This window comes from Rhinopithecus roxellana, chromosome 21 (assembly GCF_007565055.1).
Source record: "Rhinopithecus roxellana isolate Shanxi Qingling chromosome 21, ASM756505v1, whole genome shotgun sequence".
NCBI classification, from domain to species: Eukaryota; Metazoa; Chordata; class Mammalia; order Primates; family Cercopithecidae; genus Rhinopithecus; species Rhinopithecus roxellana.
This window is the reverse complement of record NC_044569.1, coordinates 35211609-35239210: the sequence shown is the minus strand read 5'-3', so window position 1 is coordinate 35239210 and position 27602 is coordinate 35211609. Positions and strand designations below refer to the sequence as shown.

Below are 27602 nucleotides of genomic sequence, written 5' to 3'. Positions count from 1 at the left end.
TGCAATAAACATGGGAGTGCAGATATCTCTTCAATATACTGATTTCCTTTCTTTTGGGTGGGTCCCTAGCAGTGAGATCACTGGATCATATGGTACCTCTATTTTTAATTTTTCAAAGAATCTCCAAACTGTTCCCCATAGTGGACCACCTAACCTATTGTTTATTTTTTTATTGTTCAGCTCTCTCATTAAATAGAAATTCCATACGGATGAAGATATTTTTCCGTTGTGTTCTCTGCTGAATCCCTGGAGCCTAGCATGTGTAAGAAGACACAGAATGCATATTCACTGTGTGAGTACCTTTTATCTTGTGGCATCAATGATCCAGGGCCAGAGGAGCATCCAGAAAAGGACAGCAGAGCCTCAGGTGCTCACCAGTGTCAAGGAAGGTATGCGAATAGCTTTGATGCAAACTGTTCATCTTCATTACTGGCACCTTTTGTGTCAACTACTAGAGGTACTTGTTACTTATTAGCAGAGTGACTTTACACACTTCAGATAAATTAATGCTGCTTAATACCTGATGCAGTTGGTAGAAGTGAGATAGTCACATGCCAATCAAGTATGGAAGGGGAAAAACGGAGGAAGATGAAAGCGCAAAGAGAAAGAATTTAGCATTCATGATATGGAGACCTGTGTCTCACTTTTTAAAAATTTTGTATGTAAATACTTTTATTTTGAATGGTTCAGAGCAAATTGTGATTAATTTTTAGGTACTTCAAAATGCATGCATTCGCAAATTTTTAGGACATTCTAGTTAATTTTCTAAATTAATTAGATGGGAGGGAACTAAGAGGATCTACAAGACAAAAGAATAAAAAATATTTTTTTCAAACAATGTGAGAACAATTTTGAAAGACAAGGTGATTCCTAAGCTGAAGAGAGACAAATTGTCAAGAAAGGACTTCATTGTGTCAAAATAGCAGGTGAGAAGAAGACAAACTTGGAAGTCATTGGTTTTAGCAATGAAGGAGCTCAAATAAAATAAATTATTTATGCCTCTTTATAACATTTTAATTTTAATATGAATGCAAATTTATAGAAAATTTGCAACAACATAAGAAACATTCAATGTTATTATTTATTTATTTATTTATTTTAGATGGAGTCTTTCTCTGTCACCCAGGCTGGAGTGCAGTGACACAATCTCCACTCACTGCAACCTCTGCTTCCCACGTTCAAGTGATTCTCCTGCCTCAGCCTCCCGAGTAGCTGGGATTACAGGTGCCTGCCACCACACCTGGCTAATTTTTGTATTTTTAGTAGAGACAGGGTTTCACCATATTGACCAGGCTGGTCTTGAACTCCTGACCTCGTGATCCATCTGCCCTGGCCTCCCAAAGTACTGGGATTATAGGCGTTAGCCACCGCGCCCGGCCCATTCATCGTTATTTACCCAGATTCACCAGTTTATATTTTACTATACATTTGCTTTATCAGTTGAAAGAAAGAGACAGGGAGAGATAGAAAGGGAAAGAAATGGAAATAAAAGTAATTTGTCAACATTGGGTTCCTTTACCCCTAAATACCTGAGTGTGCATTCAACAAGAACAAGGGTTTTCTCTTATATGACCAAGGTACAAGTATCCAAAGCAGAACATTTTAACATAGGAACAATATGATTATCTAATCCACAGCCTAGATGCAAATTGTGTCAACTGCCCCAGTGATGTCCTTAAAACTGCCCCCTCCAGCCCAGGAACAGGCCAGATCCCACATGCATCTGCTTGTCACGTCTACTTCGTCTCCTTGCATCTGGAACTGTTGCTCAGCCTCTGTCTTTCTTCATCTTAACATTTGAAAAGTACAGGCCACTTACTCTGTAGATGTCTCTTCATTGGGGGTTGCTGAGGTTTCCTCCTGACTAGATTCCGGTTCTGCACTAGGGCAGGAATTAGACAGAAACGCATCCTTCCCATTGCAGCACATGAGGAGGGCCAGGATGTCACTGTCCCAATATTAGTGATGTTAACTTGGATCACTTATTTAAAATGAAATTCACCAGGTTTCTGAACTGTAAGGTTCTACTTTTCCATTTGTAATTAACAAGTAATTTATGGGGACAAAACTTGAGACCTATTCCTCGTTTAACTTTCACCCACTACTTTTAGGATCTATTGCTAATTTTCTCATTCCATCACTGCTTTGATCCATCCAGAAATCATTTGTATTTCAACACCACACTTTTCCATTTTAGAATTTCCATTTATTTTTGCAACTTCTATTTCTCTGCTGAGATTCCTGGTCTGTCCACTTAGAATAACCACGTTTTCCCTTAAGTCCTTGAACATACTTATAAATGTTGTTTTAAAAGTCCTTGACTGCTAAATCCAACATCTAGATCAAATCAATGTCCATGTCTCTTGGCTCTGGGTAAAATCTTGTGGTTCCTGTGCATGTGTAATCATTTCTTATTAGACTACACACTGTGGATGCATACTCTAGAGACTTTGGATTCTGTTGTGTTCTTCTAAAGCACATTAGTTTTTGCTCTAGCAGCCATTTAACTTGACTGAAAAACTCCAAACTGTCCTCCCTGCAGTAGGCAGGAGGGGACACTGCTGAGTCTCTAGCCTTGCAGCTGTTGCTTTCCGCAGGGAAATGTGGGGGCTTCCCCACGCACATGCAGTCCAGTGGTTACCCAGGGGCAGGAAAAAGTGCCTGCACAGATTTCTTTGCTATCCTTTCTGTACCCTTGATTCTGGAACTCCCCCTCCACTTTTGAGCTGCTATCAGCTTCAAACTATGCCCGGTGACTTCTCAAGCAGATAAGGGTACCAAGTTCTTCTTGAGTTCTACCCATGCACAGCATGGTAGAACCCAAGAAGTTTTGGGAGTGCCTTAAGGCAAGAAAAACAAGAAGAAGAAATGCAAATGGTACCCAATGAATTCCCATCTTTCAAGGGTTGCCTCCCCAGTTGCTGCCTCCCTTTCATCATTCTCCAATGCTTTTGAACAGTTGGTTTTTATATCTTGTCCAGACTTTGTAATTGTTATCTGTGGGAAGGTTATTCTGGGGCAAGCTTCTCCACTATTATCAGAAGCAGAGCCTCTCTAATCATCTTTTTAAATCTAGAAATTCTCATGGTTTCTTAGAGCTTCAGGCTTCCTGTCAGTATTTTACATGACACTGTAAACTTTCCATCCACATTATTATTCTTTCTATGATATAGAATCCAGCCTTTATTCTTGAATTTCTTCTTACCACTTACCTGGGCGAAGCATCTCTGCATAAATTCTAAAAGCATATTTCCAGTGGTTCAAGCTGAAGTCATCTTCTTTAGCAAATGGGAAATCTAACAGGTATTGCAAATCACATAATTGGGGCTATGCAAACTTGGGTGTTAGAAAAAATGAACATCTCAGAAGGAAATCTCTCTCATCATATAACATATGCATATTCATATATATGTATAGATAATTTAGGAAAGCTGAGTTTATATAGCTGCAAGTCTATATGCCTAAGGAGAGTGTTAACTGAACTTTGTGCCAAAACTTTAAATACACCCGAGATACTTTTCCAAGTGTCTCCACTCTATTCTGTCAAAGCTACACAAATTTTTAAATAACAGTCCAAATATGCACTGTCCTCTTTTTACGTTTTCCTCAAAGCGCAGTTCACTGCCCCAAACCTTCCTGGAGGCAGATGAGTGCATGCATTGAAAGTGTACCCCGACCTGTGTGTGCATTTCTTGCTTAGTGCTTCCATTTTGTCAAAAGTAACATGACTCCTGCGTCCTCTTCCTTCCCCAGATCATTTAGTCCTGGGCTACTGAGAGAAAAAGCCAGCTCCACCTTCTATTGGTCCCCTACTGTTGGGTGAATAGTCCTCCAAATGCTGGCAGGAAGGGGACTGACTGCTAAGGAAGGAAATCTCAGGCACTTCCTGTATCTGAAAGGCACAGGAAAAGCCTCAGGATGGAACCCAGACTGGATGAAACTGGGAAGATTTTGCTAGACAGAAATTAGAAACACTCCTACAAAGAAACTGAAGTTCCATGAACACTCTGTTGCCACCCTGCAATTTAGTGTCATACTCTACTTGTAACTCTAACCTAACAATGTGTCATCTTTACTTTTTATGTTATTTATTTACAAGTGCATTTTCAGTATCAACCCCTTCATTCATTAATCCTAATGTGGCCTGTTCCAATGTCTACTTACCATTTTAAATACTTACTATAATTTACAGGGCTTTCTTGAACACATCCAAGGTATATTATATGAGGCTAGCTTAATGGAAAGTCTTGTATACCAAAGCAGGAAAAAAAAAACACATTTAATTTATGATGGCTTTGAATTTTGATCATAATTTACTCATGGAGACCTATTCATACAAAGCAATACCAATACAATTTTTCAGAAGCAATGAAAACATAAAACAATAAATGTTGATCTTATTAGTTTTTTCCTGAAAGTTCAGACATATTCCATTCTGGGATTATGCAAATTATGCTTAATTGGAGAATACTTAGGTTATTATAATTTCTCTTGGGCTAATTCTATTAGCTTAACTTTTGGAAGCATTTTAGCTACTAGAATTTTCAAATTTATGTGTTTTTCTTTTCTCCTTAAAGAAATTATCAAGGGCTTGCCCCAGTTCGAGGTCTTAAAACACCAGAAGAGATAGATGTACACGGAATTAAGAAAAGATATCACTCAAAAAAATTATGAGCAAAGAAGAATGATGTTTTGTAAATTCTTTCACGTCACCTCCGAATTTTAATCCACAAATTGGAGTCTGATTAAAAATAGGAGAAAACTCTTAATAAGGATTTTTGTAGAGTACTGTAATACATATAAAACTCCCCTCATGGAAGCCAGGCAGTCTTTCTTCCAACAAGATGAAATCAATCATTTTTTAGGGCTCACCATAGTAAAGCAAGTTCATACAGTAAGTGAAAGATACATACATTAAGAAGACAAGGTTCTTGACTCAATGGGCTTGGAGTTGAAAGGAAGATGAGACTTCTAAGAAGACAAATCACTCCTGGGCAGCTAGAGGCTACAGCAAGTACCTCCAGGACACTCTACTCAGCGGGCAGGCTGGGGAAGCCCGGAGGAAAAAGAGTCTCCTCAAACACCAAGAAAGGCTTCTTGAAGGAGACTGTGTTTGAGCTGGGATTTGGTCAGGAGAATTGACTGTCCCAGAGTGAAGGACTCACATAAGCAAAGGACACAAAAGGGGAAACATTAAGGGACAGTCCCCAGGACCAGAGGGAGGCTGTATAAGGTGAAAGGTTTGGCACAGCTACAAGTAGATTAGGATGGGGAATATGGGGCCTAGCCAATACTTCGAAATGTTTGGGCTTCCTTTTGCAACCTGCGAGCACTCCTGGAAGGTAGAGGGTTGGCTGAGTGTGAGAGTAACATGATTTAGACATGGGCGTTAGGCCATGCTATGGAGATAGCTGGGCCGCTGAGTGACCATCGCAGCCATGTGTGCCCTCCATCAGCAAATGAGGGTCCAGATTAGTGCAGAACTCTGGGATATTAAAGCGGGGTGGGAAGGGTACATGAAGCCAGAACCAGCAGGGGTGGGAGGAAGGGATGGCTAACAATGACAGCGGCTAACTAGATGGCTGGTGACACCATTCAACAGGAGCAGGGAAATCACAAAAAGGTGGAGGTGGAGGTTTGCCAGGCAAATGGAGTGCCTGGGGGTGCCAGCGGCTCTGAGGCTGACTAGGAGAAGCTCTATGCGCGGTCTGCAGGCAGATGATCACGAATCTGAAGGTAGTGAATAAAACACCAAAGGGAATGTAGAAGACATCATACGACAGTCAAGAACAGATGCAGGGGAGTCCATTGTTCAAGAGGAAGAGCAGAGAACAAGGAGACAAAACAGCGAAAGCGGGGTCCCACAGACAGGGTCACAGTGCAGAGAGGGGTGCACACGGTCTGAGAGTCTGGGGGAACAGAATGCTACTGACATAGTGCATGGCTTCTTAACAGCCTCACCGCATGGCTGCCACAGAGGCAGGGCAGAGTCCTCCCAACAGTGAACATGTGTCTGTGTGTGCCTGGGGCCTGCATGGGAACTTGAGACTTGGAGCTGGAACTAGGTAGCAGAACTCAGAAAATGGAGTCAGGCGTGAAGCTCACAGTAAGGACTAGACAATCCAAGGAGGACTGAGATCCAGAAAGAGAACCCAAGAGCAGGGATGCGCTTCATGAGCAAGCCTAATGAAGAGGCTCCGAAAGCCAGGAAGTGACGAAAAGGGAAGGGATGCAAGCCAGGTTCTTTCTGGCAACGTGCAGCCTCCAAACCCTGCTTCATGAAAGGACCAGCTTTACTGTCTGATGCACATTCTTCGAATTTAGCAATAACCTCTACCAACCAACCTCCATTTCCAGGGATGATGCTGGCTGTTCCTTCAGAGGCGTTGAACCGATGTCCTGAACTCCTCTGCACTGACTGGGACACCGCAGGCCCCTCAGAGGGAAGGAATCCTGCCTTTTCATTCCAGATGCGGTGTATGCTGACAGCTCTCTTCACAAGTCCAAAGTTGAAATCACTTCTATGGGCTTGAAAAGTCTCCTTTTCTATGACAGATTAAAGAAAAAATTTTCTTCCATCAGAAAAAAAAAAAAAAAATAGGGCTTACACTCTATTTTTAGGGGCAAAATAGCAGCAGCAGCTGAAAGTAAAAACCTTTGGACTCTCACAATCCCATAAATAAAGCAATAAGATTCTCTAATAAAGCGGGTTAATGGGATAAACTAGATCAAGTCTCTAAATACCGAAGACCCATGGAGGGAACAGGTTCGTTTAACTAAGACTCTAATCAGAGGCCACAGATTAATCTTAATCCTACAAATCATCCACTGCAACTCAGCCCATAAACTGCGGGATCTTTCATTCTCATGCCTCATAATAGGTGTGGGAGGAGCCCAACTGACATAAGAAGACTGTGGCATGACATCATAAAAATCACCAAGTGGCATTGTTAAACACCCACACACGGTTATGATGCCACGCTGCTATGCTGAGCACAGCACGCACACGCAGGAGTGCTCTCTCCACTGCTTCTCTGCTGCGTGGGTCACAAGGCTTTTCATTAGTTATCCAAGTCCTCGTCTAATCACCAATGCTTCAGTCAAAAACCAGGGCATGTGAGAGTTTATATAGGAAACAGGACATCTAAACCTGGAATGAGGGAAGGGAGGAAAAGGAGGGAGGAGTGGGGAAGGTAAGACTCATATTAATCATTTTGTTTTCTATCACCTGGTACTTCCCCTGGTCTTAGCGGGCCCACGTTGCGCTGGCACATGCTTCAGGCTGTAGCCCAAGGCTGGTTTAACCTACTACAGGGTTTAAGTTTTCAAAAAGAATTTTCAGCAGATGCACTAAATATGGTCAAATATTTCAGTGTTGTTCCTAATTATTTGAAGTTAACTATCTAAAATCCACTGACTACAGATTACCTTCACCCAGGTATTCAGCCCCAGCTGATTCATAGGGCTGTTTAGAATTAAAACCCAATTTTCCTTCCTTAATCCACAGACAACCCCAACCACACTTAAAGGACAGCTAAGAAGCCGCAATCCCTTCCCAGCAAATAGTGCTTATTATCTTACAGAGCAGGTTCACAACTTGTCACTTCACTTTGACCTCCTGGTTATCCTGCCTATTTTGTAAGAAAGGAAACTGGGGCCTACAAAGGTTGGGTCAATTGCCCTAGATCATGTGGAGGGCAGTTGGTGCAACCAGAATTTAAACCACCTTGGCTCTGTCTCTGGTCCTCATAGCTTCTCTACCAGAACTACAGGACAGGAAGAGCTAGAAAAACCATTCCAGAGCTCAACTGTAACTGAGCATAAACTCTGAGCTCATTAGAAAACTAGAAAATTACATCCTTTTGCTCTTGTTCACAACTTTTAAGTTGTACTTATCCATAAAGAGGAATTACCATGTGCATAGATTGTTGTAACCTGATTTGCGTATGATTATCAGGAAAATATACATGATTATGGTTGTTTTTCCCCCTCTAAGTCTAGTTGGCAGAGAGAAACTTCGTCCTTCCTTGGCACCCATCTCAACTGTCAGAGACAAAGCTGTCCCTCCGAGATGAGGTCTCTTTCCACCCCCCACACCCCACTGTCTTTTAGCAGCTGGAAGTTTGAGGCCTGTAGGAAATTGAGGATTAATTTTTAGTCTGTGTTTTTTTTCCTTTAAATCACCAACTCTGAGATTTCTAGGTGTTACTCTGCGCGTGTGTGCTTCACAATATCAGCTTTCACAACTTGGGATCTGCTAGAAAATGGGCTTCCGAGCTCCCTTCCTGTCTCTCCACGCAGGTCTCAAGCCTCCTCTGTCTCTGCTCCCTCTGCATGTTTCTGCCTTTCCCTTGTCCACGGCCTTGGTGGGACCCGCCATTGTTTGCTCTTCTTTCTAGAGAATGAGTCTTGTTTCCAGCTAGATGGGAAAAACCGCTCAGGACAAGACCATCGGAACAGCAGTCGGTTACTGATTTGTATGCTGTGCATATGTTCACTGTTCACATAATAACAGATATTTTATGAGTCATACTGTATGTCAAGCACAGCACAGACTGTCCTGGGCATTTACTCAACACCAGCACTGTGGAGCACCCATCATGAGTTTCTGTGGGCCGGGACTCACAACTCTGTGCATCTCTCTTCATCAGGCACCTTGTCAAAAGACATCCACAGTATGGGGGTAACGCAGCAAGTATCTGGTGAACGTGTGTGTATTAAGTACCACTGAATTTTCCCTCTCACTGAACACCATTTACAAACAGACGAAGATCTGTGAAACTTCCCATGAGGCAGCGCAGAAGCATCCAGAGGCCACCGCACATGTCTCGTGGCCACTCTCCACCCTGTGATGGCGGTCTGCACAGGGCTTCTTCCTGGGGTGGCTCCCAAGTAACCTCCCTTCAGCTTTCCCCCTGCTGTTCCGTGGTGCTTGTCTTCCAGCAGAATCTCTCTCACTTTAACAATTAAATGGACAACCCAGGAAACCTACACTTGGAATTCAAAGAAATGTTAGACTCCTATGGAGTGTCTCATTAGGTTAAAGGAAAGTTACGGAAAAGTCTGATGGGAAAATAAGTTTCTACATTTTGCTTAGGGCCCAAAAAGAATCCCAGATTTTGTTTCCATTCAAGTGCATCTAGTAGTATTTATTTTGATTCAGGGAGATGCAGTTCGTTTTTAGCATTCACAAAAGCTTCTTGACATCAGATCCAAAGCCTGTGCCGTGGAGATATGGTTAAACATTCTCATGCAGCATCACTGAGCCGGAGAGCAACCTGAGAAACCTGAGAACTCTACGTGTGGGAAGATTCCATCTGGCTTCATAAAATACTACCTGGACCTGAGAACTCTATGTGCAGGAAGATTCCATCTGGCTTTATAAAATAATACCTGGATCTTCAAAGTTGGCAAAGAATAGAAAAGCTCCTTGGGAACTCAGTTACTAGGTCTCACAGCACAAGTTCTGTGTCCTCAGAGTTGCCGTCATCAAGGAGCCCTCTCACTGGTCACTGCTGCGGCCCCTACGTGGACCAGCGTGTGTCCACAGCTCCTCCCTGATTCCCCATAGCACAACTGGGAACATTTAAACAAAACTCTGCAGGAAAGGGAGGGATACTCAAGGGGAATTTGCTGCAGAAGGAAGCACCTACCACCGTGAGTTTATGGGTCTTTAACAGAAGTATCACTGCAGAGCTATGGCCCTACAAAGCACTCTTTTGCCCCAATCTCCTGTGAGTGTGCTGTCTCTCAAACCCAGATTCTATGACGTTTAAGATGAGACGTCAATCCAAAGCTCATTCTTTCTCAGTTCTGACCAAGACAACCTCTCAATTCCAGTTCCCAATCTGAGGAAGAGCTGCCCCTTTCAGAAAAGGTACTGGGCCCTCCCCTTGGGCATTACATCAGTATACAGGCCAATGAGTCAATGATCTCTCCCCTACACAGAGAGCCTCTTAACACAGATGCAAGGATGCCTCCAAATGCTTTAAGCCTAGGTGCACCTGCAACAGCTACAAACTCAACGTACCCAGGCTAATTCAATACTGCACTCCTAGAAGAAAGTTTATTTTCCTTCATTACAGGACAGCAGCAAAAGTTGCAACAAATTTCACCACTCATGAACCATTTTCCAATGTGCCAGCAACAGACGCTGTTGATAGACACCCCATTTGCAGAGGTGATGGGGTGATCAATGGCTTCTGAAAAGGAAGTTTAGGACCCAGTCATATATCAGAAAGGTAAAAGTCCTAAGACAAAATTTCTGGAACATCTTCTCCTGTAGCACAGGGTTCCTCTTAGTGTTTCTGACTGTGAAGAGGAGATGGATGGGAGCAGGCAGGTAGCATCTCCTTCCTCCGTTCTGATGTCCACCGCTGCTGCTTTATTTCCTTTTCCTTTTTCCATTTCTTTTTTTCTTTTTTACATTTTAAAAGCAATGGTCTTAAAGTTCTTCAGTCTTAAACAAATCATAGAAGGCTTTAAAAGTTGGTTTTGTGCATTTTGTATGTCATAGTTATAAGTGGATTTGAAGTCCTTATAATACTTTATAAATTTCATCAATCAACATCCAGGTAGGTAGAATCTTAGATACATGATGATGGTTATGAATTCATACTAGGCCGGTGTGTGCTGGGTTTGTCTCCAGGCCTTGGGTGAAGGCTGCCATGGGGTGCATGACATGACTCAGGAAGCACTGGGGAAATCAGGAGAGGCAATGGTGACACAGCACCTCAAACATCTCAGGGCAGCTGGTCTACACCAGGTATACAGTAGGCATGAGGAGTGCAAAGATGGGAGAGGCAGGGGCCCTCACCTCAGGGAGCACATGGATACAGAGACCGTCCCTGTCCCCTCCGTCCTCAAGTCTTGATTTCTTCCGTCTTTCTCAGGTTGGAGGTTAACTTGCTGCTGAAGAGATTTCAACAGCATGGGAATTTACATATAATCTGAATAATCGAAAGTAAAAGAGTTCATCTTCTGGGTCCTACTTCTGCTGTTTTCATCCACTGCTTCCTACCCATGTGCTAAGCATTTTCATGCAGCCTCATCTGTCTTTTCAATAAGAAAGCCAGTTGATAACTAATTCACACTTACGTGGGCTGTTAAACCATAAAATGTTGATGAGGAAAACAACACTTAATAATAAATCATATCATGGTAACGTTTCTGTAGCCAGTAGGAAAATGGTTTCAGGTGTGAATAATTCTCACTACTTCATGGATCACACAACATAGATACTGTTCATTAATGACTCTAAAGTCAATACAGGGCATGAAACTGTAAGGAATTTCTTCCTACTATTGTCCAGGCAGTGAAATGGGACTTTTTTTCGTTTTGGCCAGTGTTCACTAGTTCCACTACGTTTCTGATCAGATCTTCACATTTAATTTCTTCTTAGGTATTCATGCATCTGGGAGTTCTTATTTACTGGAAACTCAGTATCTCCTGTTTGCAGGCAGTGACTGGGTGTTCAGTGAGTCCAGATATCTCTGGATGGATGGTGTGGATAAGCTTGGTGTCCAGTGGAATCTGTCTCATGCACAGAAGACGAAAATCCGAAAGCTCACATGGGTTCCAGCACAACAGATAGCCTGTCCCACTAGAGTTGTGTTAGGCGAGGTGTGCACATTTGTATCATCTGTCACAACTATTGACCCCCCTCTTTTCTCAGTAACAGCAGATACACTTGCCTATCGCCACGTGACTTGGGGGAGCTGATCCACTACCAGGCTTGGCCTGTGGCTTGCTTTGCCCACAACAGCGTGAGCAGTGTGATGTGCAGCATATCTGAGCAGAAGCTTTAAAAGCAATTGTGTGGTTTGGTTCTTCCCCTTGTACTTCTCATCTTCCATGAAAAGGGCCTGTTCCCCCAGATCTCTGCTCCTTAGCCTGAGTCCTGGAATGAAAAGACACAGTGTCACAGTAGTGAGATATTTTAAACAAGAAAGAAATATTCGTTGTTATAAATCGCTGAGATTGGGGGGTTGTTGTCACTACAACACACCTACTACAACATGCTATGGGCACCAGGACAAGGGACATGCATTTCATCCCTTGTCACAATGATTTTAAAAATCCATTACTATGCAGAGGACTTGGCGTGATACAGGCATCAGGCAGACAGGACAACAAGTGCACTGGGATGCTTCCAAAGTTTTTAGGGATTTCAACAGTCCTTTCAGTTGAAGGAAGACTGATCCTCCACCCCATGCAAGAACATTATTAGTGTGAAACTCTCAAGTGCTGTATCCTAAACACACCCCCTTAATAACAGAAAGAAATCCCCCCTCCTCTGAATTAAATAAACCATACGTTATTCATCAGATTTCTATATAATATTGCTCCTACTTGTATGTGTAATCATAAAATAATTCATAAAGTTTCAGGTCAAGGAAAGAAAAGTAAATATTCCATTTTTAGTCCTGACATGGACACCCCTAATAAAATGTATTGACTAGTAAGAATCTTGTTGATTGTATTTGCTACTTATTTTTAAGTGTCAGTGGATTAATACTATAACATGGTTTTTCTTGGTTGATCAGAAATGATACCTGTACATTCAGAGAAGTCATAACCGAATAGCTAGAAGTGTCAGATTACGGCTATGGGTGGTCTTCTCTTTTGTACTGTTGAATGAAGAAGAGACAAAATGGTCAAACCTTCTTGAAGTAATGCGTTGCAAAGAACAGTTCAACCTGAGTGGTAGATTTGAGAACTAAAGGATAAAGCAGCTACAGACAACAACTAACAGACTGACTGTGTTCTGCCTGCATTCCAAAAACATGTCACTAAAATGACAGTGTCTTTGCTGATTAAGGCTATTAGAAAAAAAAAAATGGACTTAAGTCTCTTGTACACTCGAAATTTACAGGTGATGGGTGAATTTCACTTATCACAGTAGAAACACTCGAGCCAATCAAAACAGAGGTGTACACAGCACAAGTAATTTATTAATTCACTGTTCTTTCCTGAAATGGGCTTGAGACAGTGCTATTGGCTCCATATTTTCTGGTTGCAAACTTTAAAGATAAGGGCACGAGAACCATGAGACGTCCCTGAGACCAGAGCCCCATCCCATCACCTTCTCGCTGTTTGCTCATAAGCAAAGTGACTTCTCCAAACCTCTTCATGCTACACAGGACATCCCGCTGGCCTCACAGCCTGGCTGGAAAGATGAGGGGTGTGGTGTGATCACATCTGGCACAGCCCTCACCCCAGGGAGGGTCATTGGGGCTGCCTCCCTCTTCAGGTCCCTTTAAATTAAATGTTTCTGTTCTGTAGAAAGACATTCATCTCCTAATTCTATTTCCAAGGTGTTTCTCTTTCCACATGAATCAGTAAAGCCTCTTTTTACTCTTAAAGTTAAAAGGACAACCTCTCTAACTGATTTCTCTAGGACACTAAGAGAGCCACACCAAATGCTCTGAGATTGCAGAGGTGCAGGGAGCAGCTGTTTTTGGTTGAACCCTCACCGGACATAATGACATATGTGTAAAACCTCTGGGAAGTCCTGTAGGAAAAAAGATTGATTAATTTGTGGGGCGGGGGGGATTTGCAAGAAAAGTGTAGCATTATTTTTAGTATAGCATTTTAATTTTCATAACTGATCTGATCTCACAGTAAAACTTATTGAGCTCAGTTAGTGAGAACTCAAGTTTTTTACTGAATTCTCAAGTCCTATTTTGATAAACTAAGGACAAAATATTTCTACATAACATATAGAGATATAATTTACATACTGTAAAATGTAGCCTCAAGTGTCCAATTCAGTGGTTTTTAATATACTCACAGAATTGTGAAACCATTACCATAACTAATTTTAGAATATTTTTATAACCCCATAAAGAAACCTCATGCCCATCAGGGGTCACTCCTTCCTCCCCATCCCTACAGACCCTGACAACCACCATCCTGTTTCTATGACTTTACCTATTCTGGAAATGTCAGATAAATTGAATCATACAACATGTGGTCTTTTGTGACTGGCTCTCACTAAGTATAATGTTTTCCAGTTCAGCATGTGTTGCAGCATGTGTCTGCCTTCACTCCTTTTTGTGGCTGACTAATATTCCACTCTACAGATTTATCAAATTTTGATTATCTATTTATCACTTGGTGAACTTTTGGGTCATTTCCACCTTTTGACTATTAAGAGTAATGTCGCTCTGAACATTTGCGTACAAGTTTCTTTGTGGACATACGTTTTTACTTCTCTTGGGTATATCTCTGTGAGCAGAATGGCTATGCTGTATGATAACCCTATTTAATATTTTGAAGAGCTGTCAGTCTTTTTCAAAGTGTGCCAGCTCAGTTTCTTTTGATTAAAAAAAAAAAAAAAAAAAAAAAAACTGGAGGTTAAATGTTCAGTCGATGCAAAGCCCTGCCAAAGATGTTCAGTGACTCAGATGACACAGTCTTTGAGGTGCTCATTGAGTCAAATTCCTGTCTCCCTGCTTCCCCATATCCCTCTCCAGGATGCCCCCCTGTCTCAGGAATAAGGGGTCTCAGGCTCCCAAAGCACCCTATGAATGCCCACTGGCCTCTCTTACACAGTTGTTATGCTGACTTCTGGGCTGGTGGCCCTGCTGGGTGGGTGGCTTTGGCTGGACTGTTGGGGGTCAAGCCAGTCCCCAGGGAGTCCAGACTCTGGCTGTCCAGTTGTGAAGGCTCTGTTGTCTCTTTGTCTCAACCCCAATCACTGTCATATTGGTTTTCAAAGTGTAATCTGGGAGTCCCTGAGGTGTTTTCAGGGATCTAAAAGCTCCAAATTACTTGTATGATAATACTAAGACATTAGTATTATGTGCAGTGGGGTTTTCCAGAGCCTGCATGAGGTTAGGTATTTTGAAAGACTCAGTGCAGAAGCAGATAAGAAAACCCAGTTGCCTTCTATTAAGCTGGGCATTATAGAGGTTTGCAAAAATGTGAAATAGTCCCACTCGTCTCACAATTTTACTTTCTTTTTTTTTTTTTTTTTTTTTTTGAGACGGAGTCTCGCTCGTCGCCCAGGCTGGAGTGCAGTGGACGGATCTCAGCTCACTGCAAGCTCCGCCTCCCGGGTTCAGGCCATTCTCCTGCCTCAGCCTCCCGAGTAGCTGGGACTACAGGCGCCCACCATCTCGCCCGGCTAATTTTTTGTATTTTTTAAGTGGAGACGGGGTTTCACTGTGTTAGCCAGGATGGTCTCGACCTCCTGACCTTGTGATCCGCCCGCCTCGGCCTCCCAAAGTGCTGGGATTACAGGCTTGAGCCACCGCGCCCGGCCAATTTTACTTTCTTCTGGACATGGAGTTGAGCTGAACAAAGGCTTCTCCCACAGGCTTGCAGCCTTCCCCAAGCTACACATGGAAGTTGGGCAGCTAGTCCCAAAGTTACTGGGTATCTTACATTATTCTGACATTCCTGTCATGTTCCCCACCCTGACCCCACAGAGCTCCACGTGGCAGAAACACTAGGATGAAATCTTTCACTTTTCTGACCCTCCCTGATCCCAGAGACCTTGCACACGCCACCTCCTCCGCTCCCTCCACTCCTCACTTGTGGCCACTGCAGATGTCCTGCCAGCCGGACTCATATCTCATGGTGGGAGCCATAGGAGAGTCTGCAGCTCAGAATCATAGAGGGGAAAGATTTGGTTTCAGCGCCCCCCAAATACCGTCACTGTGCACTTCGTTTATCAAGTGCTTCCCAAATTCATACAACCTCCTTTCTTAAAAATAACCTGTTAATATCTTGGGGTTCCAGGTTTATGCAGAATGCTGTAGAAAGCATTGCCATTAGGAATTACACTTGTTCCTTAGTGACTACAGACTTTAGATATTTCTGGAAGTTCCTCATGGGACCTAAAGCTGGTTTTGGTTTTGTATTTGTTTTACTTAAGTTAGTCACATTTATAGGAAAACTGCTTCACGATCAACCCAAATAGAACAAAATAATCTCCAAATTCAGACTCTAGAGAAGTCCAGGTGCTTCCACGCACTTCACACATTATGAAATCCTAATTGGGAGAAGAATATTGTTCATGCTCTTAGATCCCGTTAAGAATGGCTCACTGGCTTCTAATTTTCCTGTGGAAGTACTTCTCTCTCACTACTAGCAGTGGTGGCATTTGTGGAATATCACAAATACCTGTGGATCCCCAGGCCAGTGGATCTCCAGGCAGGGCCCGAGGATCCTACAACTGGAGGATCCTGGAATAAGGGCCCAGGAAAGCTCCCAATATTTCTTTCTGCTCCATCGTTTCCAACTCAGTTTTATTGTGTTAATGCCTGGATAACAGCCCCAAACAACTCCTTGGCTTCAAACGTAGGACAAGCATAGAAGTAAAGAAGGAATGGAGACCCAGTACTCCAGTGACTTTCTTTAGTCACTTACTCCTCAGCCCAGTGAGGAAGCGCCCAGGTTTCCACCCAAGCAAATGCCTCCTGATGGCCCTTTTGCAACATTAAAACATCATTTAATCAAGCAGTACAGATCTAAGTGTATTTTATTCAAACCTAATTATTTAAAAATCCTTACTCTCTCCAAATGATGCACAGAGTAGCTCTCTAATGATGTTGTATGTTGAAGACCACTTTGAATCTAAAAAAAGAGAGACAGAGACCCTGATTTCGTAGTGAAGATGCAATGACATATATTTCAACAATAATTAAATCCACCAATTCCACTTCTTTATAACTGGAATAAAGACTGTAGAAGCATTAAGAAGTCCCATCTTTCTCCTTTTCCTTCTTGACTTCTTCAAGGCTAGAGGCCTATTAGCTGGCAGACTATTAGAAAGCAAATACGATACAGCCCAATTAGCTCCAGCTTTGAAACAGAAGGGTGGGTAAGTACCTGCTCTCTCTCAATGCAATACTCCAGCAGCAAGGCTAGTCCAGTTTCTCCCAGTCAACAGTCAAGCCCTGACCCTAAGCTTGACTACTTTCAGCTCCATCCTACATTCTTCAATGGTGCCTAGCCCTATTTTACCAGTACATGGATGCTGGGATTGGGGGAAGGGAGCTGGAAGAACCAATCTAATTAAAACAACTTTTGCTTCATCTAGTTAACAGCAGGTAACACTGAGTTCTCTCCTTCCCACGTATAACATGAAAGAGGCATTGTCCTTCCCGGTGAACACATTCTGGAACCAGAGAGAGCCACCAGCCACAGAAAGGATGAGGCCCCATATTAACTATTTTCTCATTTGTTAGCTTAAGGAAATCATTTTCTTCCATTTTTCCACTTCTTGAAAGTATATCTACAAGTTTTTAGCCAAGAATTTTCGGATATAGTTGGTTTGGGGATCACATATTTAATTTGCTATGTGTTTATTTTTTTTTCTTTCTGAGAAAGAAGAAGAATGCTAAATAAACCTCAACTTCAGGGCTCCTGTTATTCCAATGGCCATCACCTTGACTAGATTTATTTTCATTGATTTTGTTTATGGTCTTTCAGCCAATTATCAGTCAAGATGCTTTCATAAAAGACTGTGAAATTCAGAATAAAAGGCACAAAACTTATTGCTATGAATTGTAACCTCTGATAAACCAATGATATATGGCATGATTTGGGAAAAATTTTGTTGGCACATTGTCAAATGTATTTTTGACCACTAAAAAAAATCAGTCAGTGATGTATATGCTCAAATCACAGTGGAACACTGAAGTCATCCTGGTCACAGATATCTTTGATAATTCACTGGGCTTTTACTTAGTGTATTTAAAAGCCATGAGAAACCTGAGAAATGATCCAATCTGGCACCCTCAAGTTAATAGGGAACTCGGTTTCATAGAATTCTCTGTGAATCTGCTTTTAATTTACATTGATACTTCAAATTCTACATGGCAGATCTGAAGAGTTGTTTTAGATGCATTACCTTTTCCCCAACTAATTTTATAACTCAATAAAAACCATAGTTCTGGTTTTACTTCTGAAACATGACCTTAAATATATAAACTTATTTATCTTAAACAAAATTAATTGTTTGACAAAGAGTTAGCTGCTTGTAGCATGAAGCTTGAAAAGCCAGACACTGTAAATAGTAGCTGTAATTATTTCCTTTTTCAGTCTGAAAATGAACATCATATTCATGTTTGTTCACATTGCTGGTTCTCTTCCATGTGACAGTGTTGCTGAGGAATCATAGCAGGATACAAGGGGTTTCTGAAGACTGGAAAAAGGCAAACAGCATATTTTGAAAGTAGGTAAACAATAACCTTAGCCGTCAAAAAAAAATGCTACATATTTCAAAAGTGGGTAAACAATAACCTTAGCAGTTAAAAAAAAATACTAGAACATTCATCAAGCAATCAATCTGTAGCCACCTAGGAGAGGGTGCATGCTGGGTAGCTATCAAATTACTTTGTAAAAAGGAAATTAGGCCAGAGGAAATTAAAATCCATCCATGATAGAGCACGGGGCCACACAGACAGACAGAGTGAACCACGTATACTGCAGCGACCTCCTTCTATCTGAGGTCGCTCCATGAAACAGGATGAGCACTTCGTCAGCGAGAGCCTGCAAATCTCTAATCGCCTCTGAGAGCCAGTGACATGGGACCTTGTGATAGGTAAGCCATTTCATAATGAGTCCCTCCTGCTCTTTTAGTAAATAACTCTCTTGGGAAGAAGGCCAAGAAATCTCAGACCTTCTTTGAGTTTATTTCTAGAGTGATTCCAGTTGTGCTTGGCTAATGTCTCTATGTATCAACAGATAGGTGTACAATAGGCTGGAAACGTTTTCAGAGGCTTATATTTAAACTGGAAGGCACATTAATTTTATTTTTCTTTCCACAGGTAAAAAACTCCTTCTTTCTCCCACTGTAGGCTTTTTGTGTTTTCAACATACCCAGCCTCACTTGGAAAAATAAAAATAAAAATAAAGCACCCACTCACATGAGCAGCCAAGTTTCAGATACCAGCAGGCACGCGCTCTTCCAAACGTCTCCTGCTCTGGAGATGTTCGCAGTCCTCAAATCAAAACTGAAACAGACAAGCAAATAAAAAAAATAAAAAACTGACTACCAAATATCCTAGGAATAAGACTTAAACTCTATTTGGAAATTGAATTTCTTCCATAGTCAATCAATATTTAATAAAGAGAGAAAAGGAGCTCATTACAAAGACCATCTTGTTTCTCCACAAGTCATCTATGTGAGATTCCAGAATTTCAGGGCGATAAGTTCTTAATTGGAACATTACATATTCTCTTTGCAGCCAGTAAGCACGCATCACTTCATGAGAAAGCACCGCGGCCAACATTTCTCCTGGTCTGCTCCGGGTTTCAGTGAAGGGCAGGCCTGGAAGCACCTTGGGAAACGAGGTAGAGCCAAGCTAACCCCGGAGAGCCGCTGAGCTTACGGAGAGTTGAGTGATTACGCAGGCATAGTCTTGAGTTTTATTTTCAGTGTGAGTACTGCTAACTAGTCTGTACAGTCACAGGCTTACTGGAGGGAGTGTATTCTACATCAGCTATATTCTGTCTTCCTTAGCAGCACTTAATGAGTCGACTAGAAAGCTGTTCCCAGCCAAGCCAATATCCTATGAGTTATAAATGACATTTCATGCTCATATGCAGATTTCCTGCACTGAAGTGAATTATTTACAAGATTGGGCTTATGGATTCCAACGATCAGCTGCCTGAGATTTACACCCACCCGTTCTCTCTGCTCTCTTGCCGGGAGACTGTGACGTTTCCCCCTGCCCTTTAACATCTGAAGCTTTCACGGGAGCTGCCCTTCCTGAGGCAGGTGCTCCCTCGCTTGAGATGGCAACTGGAAAGGCCATGCACCCCAGGAGCTGGAAGGTAAACTAAGGCTCTCCTTGAGTTGCTTCTCCCTGCCCTGGGAGGATGCTGTCTGCACGTAAATGCACAGGAGGAGCACCAGGAAGAATTTAAATTCTGGGGAGGCCTTCCTGCCCATTAACAGTGATTTTATTACCTTGGGTTTTAGCTAATTAGTTTAATAATTTCTTCCTGAATGTGTGAAAATCCAAATTTTCTCCTAAAGGAAGCTCTGTGTTCAGCAGTGTGCTCTGTCCTCTGTGGAACAGAAGAACCAACATGTCGTTTCTGCCTCCCAGAAACTCCAGGGGTTGAAAAGCCTCCCAACTTACAGCAAGGATGATGAAAATAGAAGTAAGAGTTCGCCAGACAAATCCACTAATGGAACAAAAAAAGCAGCACAGAAACCAAGTTAGGTACACAAGGGTCTCTAATCTATGATAAAATCAGCACTTAAAATTAGTGAAAAGAATGGTTTCTTAAATATGTTGAATGAGAACAACTGACTACACATTGGAAAAAGTAAAATGAAGATCCCTACCTTATATCATCAACAAAAATAAATATATGTTAAATCAAAGACCTAAATGTAAAAATAAAAACCAAAAGAATACTGGAAGAAAATATGGAGGAACATTTCCATAGCCTTGCAGTGAGAGTAAACAAAATGAAAGAAGGGACAAAATGACATATTTGGTTACCAAATTTTATAAACTTTTTCCCAGTAAAAACCAGACTAAACAAAATTAAAACATAAGTGACAAACAAGGGAGGGAAAACATTTACAACTGACTATTAATATCCCATATTCAGAGAAATCCAACTCATTGAAAGAAAATGACAGACCATACCCTAAAGGAATAAAGAATACGTATAAGCAAAAAAGAAGTACGCATGGCAAATAAATCTGTGAAAAGATGCTCAACCTCAGTATTGATTAAAGGAATAAGGAAGTGAATAACAACAAAATAGTTTCTGCCAAATCTGACATATATTGTTAACATTGATTGCTGTCGAGGCTGTGAAAAAATAGGCAGCTTCATAATTGTTGGCAGGAACAACCAACGGCTACAAACATTTTGGGGGCAATTTGCAATTATCTAATGAAATATATTTGCATATCCTTTGGCCATGCCATTTCACTTTTATGGATCTAACAAAAAATCAAATAAAAACATTATAAAGGTATATGTACAGGAATTTTGATTGAGTACTGTAACAGTAAACATTGCCTGCAGCCTAATATCTACCAGTAAGAGATGCTTTCATGAATTATGATAAGTTCATAAAATGGAATGCCATCCTCTCAGGAAAATCTGTAAACAACCAAATTTCCATCAATAGGGGAATGGTTAAATAAATTGTAGTGCCGCCATTAAGTTGAATGTTACATAGCTACTAAAGAGAATGAGACAGAGCTGTACGTAGGTGAAAAGATGTCTTTGCTACCTCAAGTGAATAACGTTGTAGACAAATGATAGATACTATAGATGAACAAGCAGATGATTGATGGATGATTAGATGCATCCTATGTAACTTTTAGTTCAGTCTGTGTGTATCTACGGAAGGAAAGGACCCTCAGAGTTTTCAGTGGCGGTGATCTCCGTGAGTAAGGACGTTTGTTTTCTGTGCAGCTAGGAGCTTCACTATCATCTCACATGTTTTTCCGCCTGGTGGTGTGAGCACACTCCCAGGCAAGTCGGGATGCTCATCTTCCCCAGGACCGCAGATGTTGTCACATGTCAGGGCCGTCCATTCTGGCATCAGCAGAGACTCCCAGCAGCAGAGACCTCTCCCTCTGGCTGGGAAGCCAGTCACTGAATCAGGCACCCATCAGCCCCACTCCTGCTCTGCAAACTCTCAGCCATCTCCACACAGAGAACTCAGAGAATCGTTCTGCCACTGCTGATCACTGCTTGGCTATGGGAAGCTCTGGGCAGCTGTTACATCCCCTCTGCCCTGAGATCCCTGCATCCACTGTCACTGCGGGCTCTTGGTGCTTCCACGGAGCCTTACCTGGGAAAGGGGTCTCTCTATGCCCAGATTCCCCAATCCTTTCTGGTGTTTTTGTTAGCTCCTCATGAGGTGTTCATGGTGCAGGAGAAGGATGACAAAGCTCAGTGTCTCTTCCGTTAGGGATCCACTAACAGAAGAGGGAGTATTTGTGCACTCCTCTCTCCCTATCTGACAGTCCCAGGGAATCTTGATCTTATCAGGGCTGGGTGCATGACTGCTAATGGTCAGCCATTCTTACAAACACATTTTATAAACTGAATATTTTGTGTTCTCTGAATTCTAGGCTCTCAGAATTCAAAATTCAAGATGAACTTTCCCCCCTTTTTTGCTGGTGTCACTCATCCCTGAGCGAGGAACACAAAATACCAAAGCCAATTATGTGGTACGTTCAAAGGGTCCGAAACCACCCAGGGTGAAGCATCAGGCCACCACGTTTGTGTTTGCCAAATGCCCACTCTTTCCGGTCCTCTTATTCTCTCTTCAAAAACAGACCCAAAACAACAGTAAGAAACATCCTCCATTCTCACTGAGAGCTGAGAATTTGGATGATGTGGATGAGCTGGAGGAGGTTTTCCATTCCTAACACAGAGAAGGCAAATGAATACATTCTCCTCAGCCACCGTAGTTCTCCAGAAAGCCCCTGGGCCTCAGTGGTAAGGCAGGGCTCTCTTCTCCTTGACCCATCTTTCCCCTCCCCGCAGTGCTCCTCCCTCTTCCCTCCTCTTCTGATGTGTGGAGTGGGTTCCTCTCAAGTAGGAACCCGGCAGGCACGTTGAGGCGTCTCTTCAGCAGTCAACGGGGCAGGGGTTATTTTTTATTCTTTAGGCAGTTCCAGTCCCTAGCACAGTGCCTGGCATGTAGTAAGTGCCCAATAAATAGAGGAGTAACTTTGCATTTACATGAAAATAGTTTTTGTGACCAAGGCATATTCTTTACATTTCCTTAGGGACAAAAAAATTTATTTTTCTCCTTTGATAATAAATTTTATTTCTATAATCAATAGTAACTTGAAACTCATCTTGGGAAACAACATGGATAGCCATGCTAGATAATGACTCTGTGTGTGTGTGTGTGTGTGTGTGTGTGTGTGTGTGTGTGTGTGAGAGAGAGAGAGAGAGAGAGAGAGAGAGAGAGAGAGAGAGAGAGAGAGGCTCCTAGGCATCACCATCCTAAGCAAGTACAAATCAGGAGTTTGTTTCTTTGCAAAATAAATAGTTGTTCTTTGTTTTTTCTTTTTGATATTGTTTTCTAAGGTAAATACTATGAAGGGCACAGCACCCATTTGAAAGCCTTTATGTCATTTTTGATTAATTTATTAAACATATTTGAGGTGTCTACAATTTATTCATCCCTGTTCTAGGCAACGCAGATCACGTGTTGAAGTAGACAAGGTGTTTGCACTCATGAGACTTAGGAGAAGGAAGACATCCTAAGTCAAGCAAGGATGGCCTTTATACAGAGATCTTGAGACAAGAGGGACCAGTCATATTCTAGAGACTGGGACATAGAACCTGTTTGGTCTGGCTGGAATGAAAATTGCAAGGTGGGGGAAGTAGAGAAGAGAAGCAGGGGATGCTAAGAAATTGATTTGGAGGGAAGCAGATCATACCAGACCATGAATGGCCTTACGTGTCCTGTTTTATCCTGACAGCAATGGGAGTCATTAAAGGGTTTAAGTACAGGCATTGGATCTCTGCTCTGGAAAGAACAGTTCAGCAATAAAATGGGAGATCACTGAAGGAGGCAAGATTAGAGGCAGGATGATAATTACATGTCTTCTCCAGACACAAGCCAGAGACCACTGGTTCAGGTAGGTAATTTCACAGGAGATGATCAGAAGAAAATAAAAGCAGACAAAATCAAAGACATTTAGAATTCACAGTGGAAAGGCCTGGAGATGGACTGGGTTTAGTGTGGAGACAGAAAGGTTGGCAAGTGAGCATCTGGCATGGGCTAGGACTCTGGAGGCTCAAATGGGGAGTAAAGGAAGCGTCTCTCGGGGGAAGACTGTTGGATTCCACCTTAGGCTTTCTTCAGGAAGCATTCTTAGGATGACCAAGGGACACCCAAGTAGAGGGGCCCAGGAGCATCAGTGTGGAGGCCTGGAGCCTGGACCTCAGCAATTGCCAGCATGTTTTTGAGTGTCTTATAATCAGAACACAGGAAGTCCAAGAAGAGAAGAGGATGCATTTGTACCAAAAAGTTCACAGACAAAAGGCTATATAGAGACCCAAAGGTAAGATTGCAGTGGATTCAAATAAGAGTTCAGATTTGAATGAAAATACAGGCAAAGGGACATTCAAGGTACAACGAACAGCAATGAGACTGGGGGAGGCGAGGAGAATGAAAAACTGATACTGATCAGAGAAATCTATCAAGTCTTTTGCTAGGAGTGGGGGTTCTTTAAACGTACGGGTAGTCTTCCCGAGACTTGGCACTCAGAACCTGGCCTCTGGGACCCACATGCAAACCATCACTGTCATCAGGAGACTAGCTTTACTGTGACTCAAGGCACAGGGAGGCCAAGACATTTGGTCAACGTTTCACGTCAGAGCAACATGGAAGCCTGTGTGCCCAGTGCCCAGTGATGCTTCCAAACCTCATACCTCCCCAGATGATGGTCACCTCACTAAGATTGTTGCCCGATTCTCAGCAGCATCCAATGTCAGAATAGCATTCTTTCCACAAACCGGGAAGATTCTTCCAGAAAAAGCAGCAGGCAGCAAAATATTCTTAGTACTTGGTGGAGGGATTCCCTTTCTTTCAAAACCTAATTAAGGACTGGCAAATAGAAATCTTGCTCAGCTTAGGTTTTATATAGCAATTGATTGTTTTATTTAAGGGTCTGCTTTAAATTCACCAGTATTTTCTTCCTTCCTTTCTTTCCTTCTTTCTTTATTTTTAACAAAGTTGCCCACACGCAACTATTGTGAAAATTCAGAAGACAGAGATTAAGAACCTTTCTAAACCTTGTTTGTTTTCACATGTACTTGCCCTCTCTTGGAGAATTTGGGCTTCATCTATTGAAGGCCAGAGGTCAGAACAGTGTTGATCCTGGAAGCTCAGGAAGTTTTGGGGGACATTTGGAAGTTTAGATATTCTGGGGTCCATGTTCTATGCCAAGAACTAGTCCCTCAGTGTGTAGCAGCAGAACAAGTGTAATGATTTGATCTCTCATAGCCACTGTCACCTTCATCTATATATTTGCTGGTGATTTATTAATATCTGTTCTACCTGTCTCAGCCTGCAGGAGACCTTGTATTGCTGCATGCCTTCTATAGAGTAGAGAGAAATGAAGGGAGCAGATGGGATTATGACTTATTTTCCAACGTTGAATTTATAAAAAGATCTTTTGTCAGACATTGCACAGCAGTTTGTGGGATGAAATTAATCCTATGAATAAAATTGCTAACCTCACCTAAAATAGGTGCTTTATTTAAAGAAGGATCGATGAGGCTTGCTAAATATTATTTTTAGTGTTGATAAAAGCTTTTCATAATCTCAGGCTGCAAACATGGGCTGAATTGGCAGTTCTGGATGCCATGCCAGCGCGCTGGAGCTGGCTAACGATGTCACCCACAATGTCAGTGAGGCCAAGCGACCCCGAGCTGTCTCTAGGCCTCTGTACCTCCTCTGCAATCTCAGGGTAGGAGAAATGTTTTTCTCAATGCGTGTGAATGTAACTTTGGACACATCTCACAGTCTCATTTTCCAAGGATCATCATTCGTGAGTTAGACAGCAAAACATTTAGCTGTGTCCACCATGTAACAAAAAACATTCCTGAGGCTGTCAGGCCAAACCCCTGAGCTCTTTGTTCATTGCCCAGTGGTCTCATGGCTTCTGGTTTTTCGGGGAATATTATGACTGGTCTACTATTTTGGTGCTGTTTCTTTTTGAAAAGGTTCACAAATAGAGTTTATTTCAGAGTTCACATGTACTCAACTTCTATCTATCATCCTTTATACAAGGCTAGTAAGGGCTTTGAGAAGTCAGTGCATCCTACATTACTGTGCTTGTGGCTTTTGGTGTCTCATTCTCAGAGAATTATTCCAGGGTTCCTAGCTATTCTGAACTCAAAATTCCTGTTGCCATCAAACAGTACTTGCTCCAGTGAGTATAATCCTCAGCCTCAAAACACTCCAAAATCTTGGAGAAAAAAATTAAAATTTAACGTGTGTTCATTAGATAAAAACAAATGGTCGACTTTATTGTAATATTTTGATTATATCCATCAAAACAAAGAAAATGCTTTTCCCTCCTTTGTCTCTTGTAGCTTTCTCCGTTTGAAGCCATCCAGGAACACAGCCGAAACACAATAAATGACACCACGTTTCTCTCTCATGGCCTTCACACCATGGATTTCCCATTCTCAGGATAAAAAGAAATTAAGAGGAAATCAGATTGTGTAAAGATAGCAGATTAATGCTCACTTTTTAAAAGGAGCTCCACAGACAGAATGAAGAACGTGTAACTTTTTGCAATGATAATGTCTGCTTTGCTCTTGAGAGGCACTCTTCCTTTTTCTGCTCAGGAATATTCCGGAGGAGAGTTGCAGATGCCACCCAACCCTGCAAAATCTGCCCTGCGAGTCGAAACAGATCCAGCAGTGCAAAGAACTTCTTCATTAGGACATCAAGCCTGTAGTCATATTTTCAATTGCTGCTGGAACTTTTGCCTTGCAAGTGCTTTCACTTATTTCGGGACCACCTAAGGCTCTGTGTGGTACACAGCAACACAGTTTGAGACATTTCTGTGATGTTCTGTACATTATATAGTTGCTAACAACCTGTCAAAGTCATCCTGACACCAAACTGAGAAGCTGATGGTTTGGGTAACGTATTAGAGGAGATGAAAAAAACGACAGTCCTCATTACTGTAATAAAACCAGCAGAGACACACTGAGAATCAATTACTGATTGTGACCTAATGAACTAACCCTCAGTCAAGTAGAAAACTGCACCAAGCCTCTTACATTATCAGATGATTTAGGATGGAGCACTGTCTGAAGACGGGCAACAAGTTGAGGCAGATGAGTTTTCTTATATTGTGGCTGACTTAATTACCTTGTTCCTGAGTGCAGAGATCAAATTGAGCAACTTGAGGTGCTAAAGCTCTGTGCCAGCTGGAAATGAAAAGGAAATAATTAACACCAACAAGAGCTACGTCTAAGGTTGTGGCACCTCCTGACAGAAGCAAGGAGACTCAAAGTTAAGGCAGCTCCAAAGTCCTTGACGAGGTGAGCCCTGCTCTGCCCGCCTGGCTGAATTCGTCCAGGTTGCCTGTGGCAGCTGTGCACTGAAGAGTCTGACTGGGGAGCCAGGGATTCAGAACTCACAGCGCAGCCCGGCAACCAAAGGGCAAATCCACCTGAGGACCGGAGTGCAGATGGCTGGGCTCCCTGGAACAAAGTGGAGGAATGACAGAGGTGTAACTCATTCCACAACCTCCATCTGTGTGTTGCAGAGAAAAACACTATAATGGAGACTATTCTTACACAGACATAGACACACACACACACACACACACACACACACACTGAGTTCTTGTCACCAATGGAACAGTCTGCCTTTGTCTTTCATCTCCCACAATCATGTCCAGATTCCATTGCCCTGCATCACACATGGAGCCAGTGAGGTCAACAATGAATGGATGGTGTTCATAAAGAAACCAGCCTACGGAAGGGGACCTGTTACCATTCTTTGAATTAAGTTCTTGGAAGCCATTTTTCATCTCATTTGTCACTGTATTATTCTTCTCTTCACACATGCAGAGGTGGCAAGGCAACAAACCAAAACATGGCAGGCTCCTTCACTGC

General features: G+C 42.3%; 1 protein-coding gene across 1 annotated transcript; it reads left to right on the top strand.

Moving 5' to 3' along the window:
- The first annotated feature begins 258 nt into the window (after positions 1-258).
- SMIM21 (small integral membrane protein 21) lies at positions 259-26106 on the top strand. Its single transcript, XM_030925820.1, is given in 5 exon segments — positions 259-457; positions 9479-9657; positions 18055-18078; positions 18081-18187; positions 26061-26106. Coding segments are annotated over 5 exon segments (555 nt in total).
- Positions 26107-27602: the final 1496 nt, after the last annotated feature.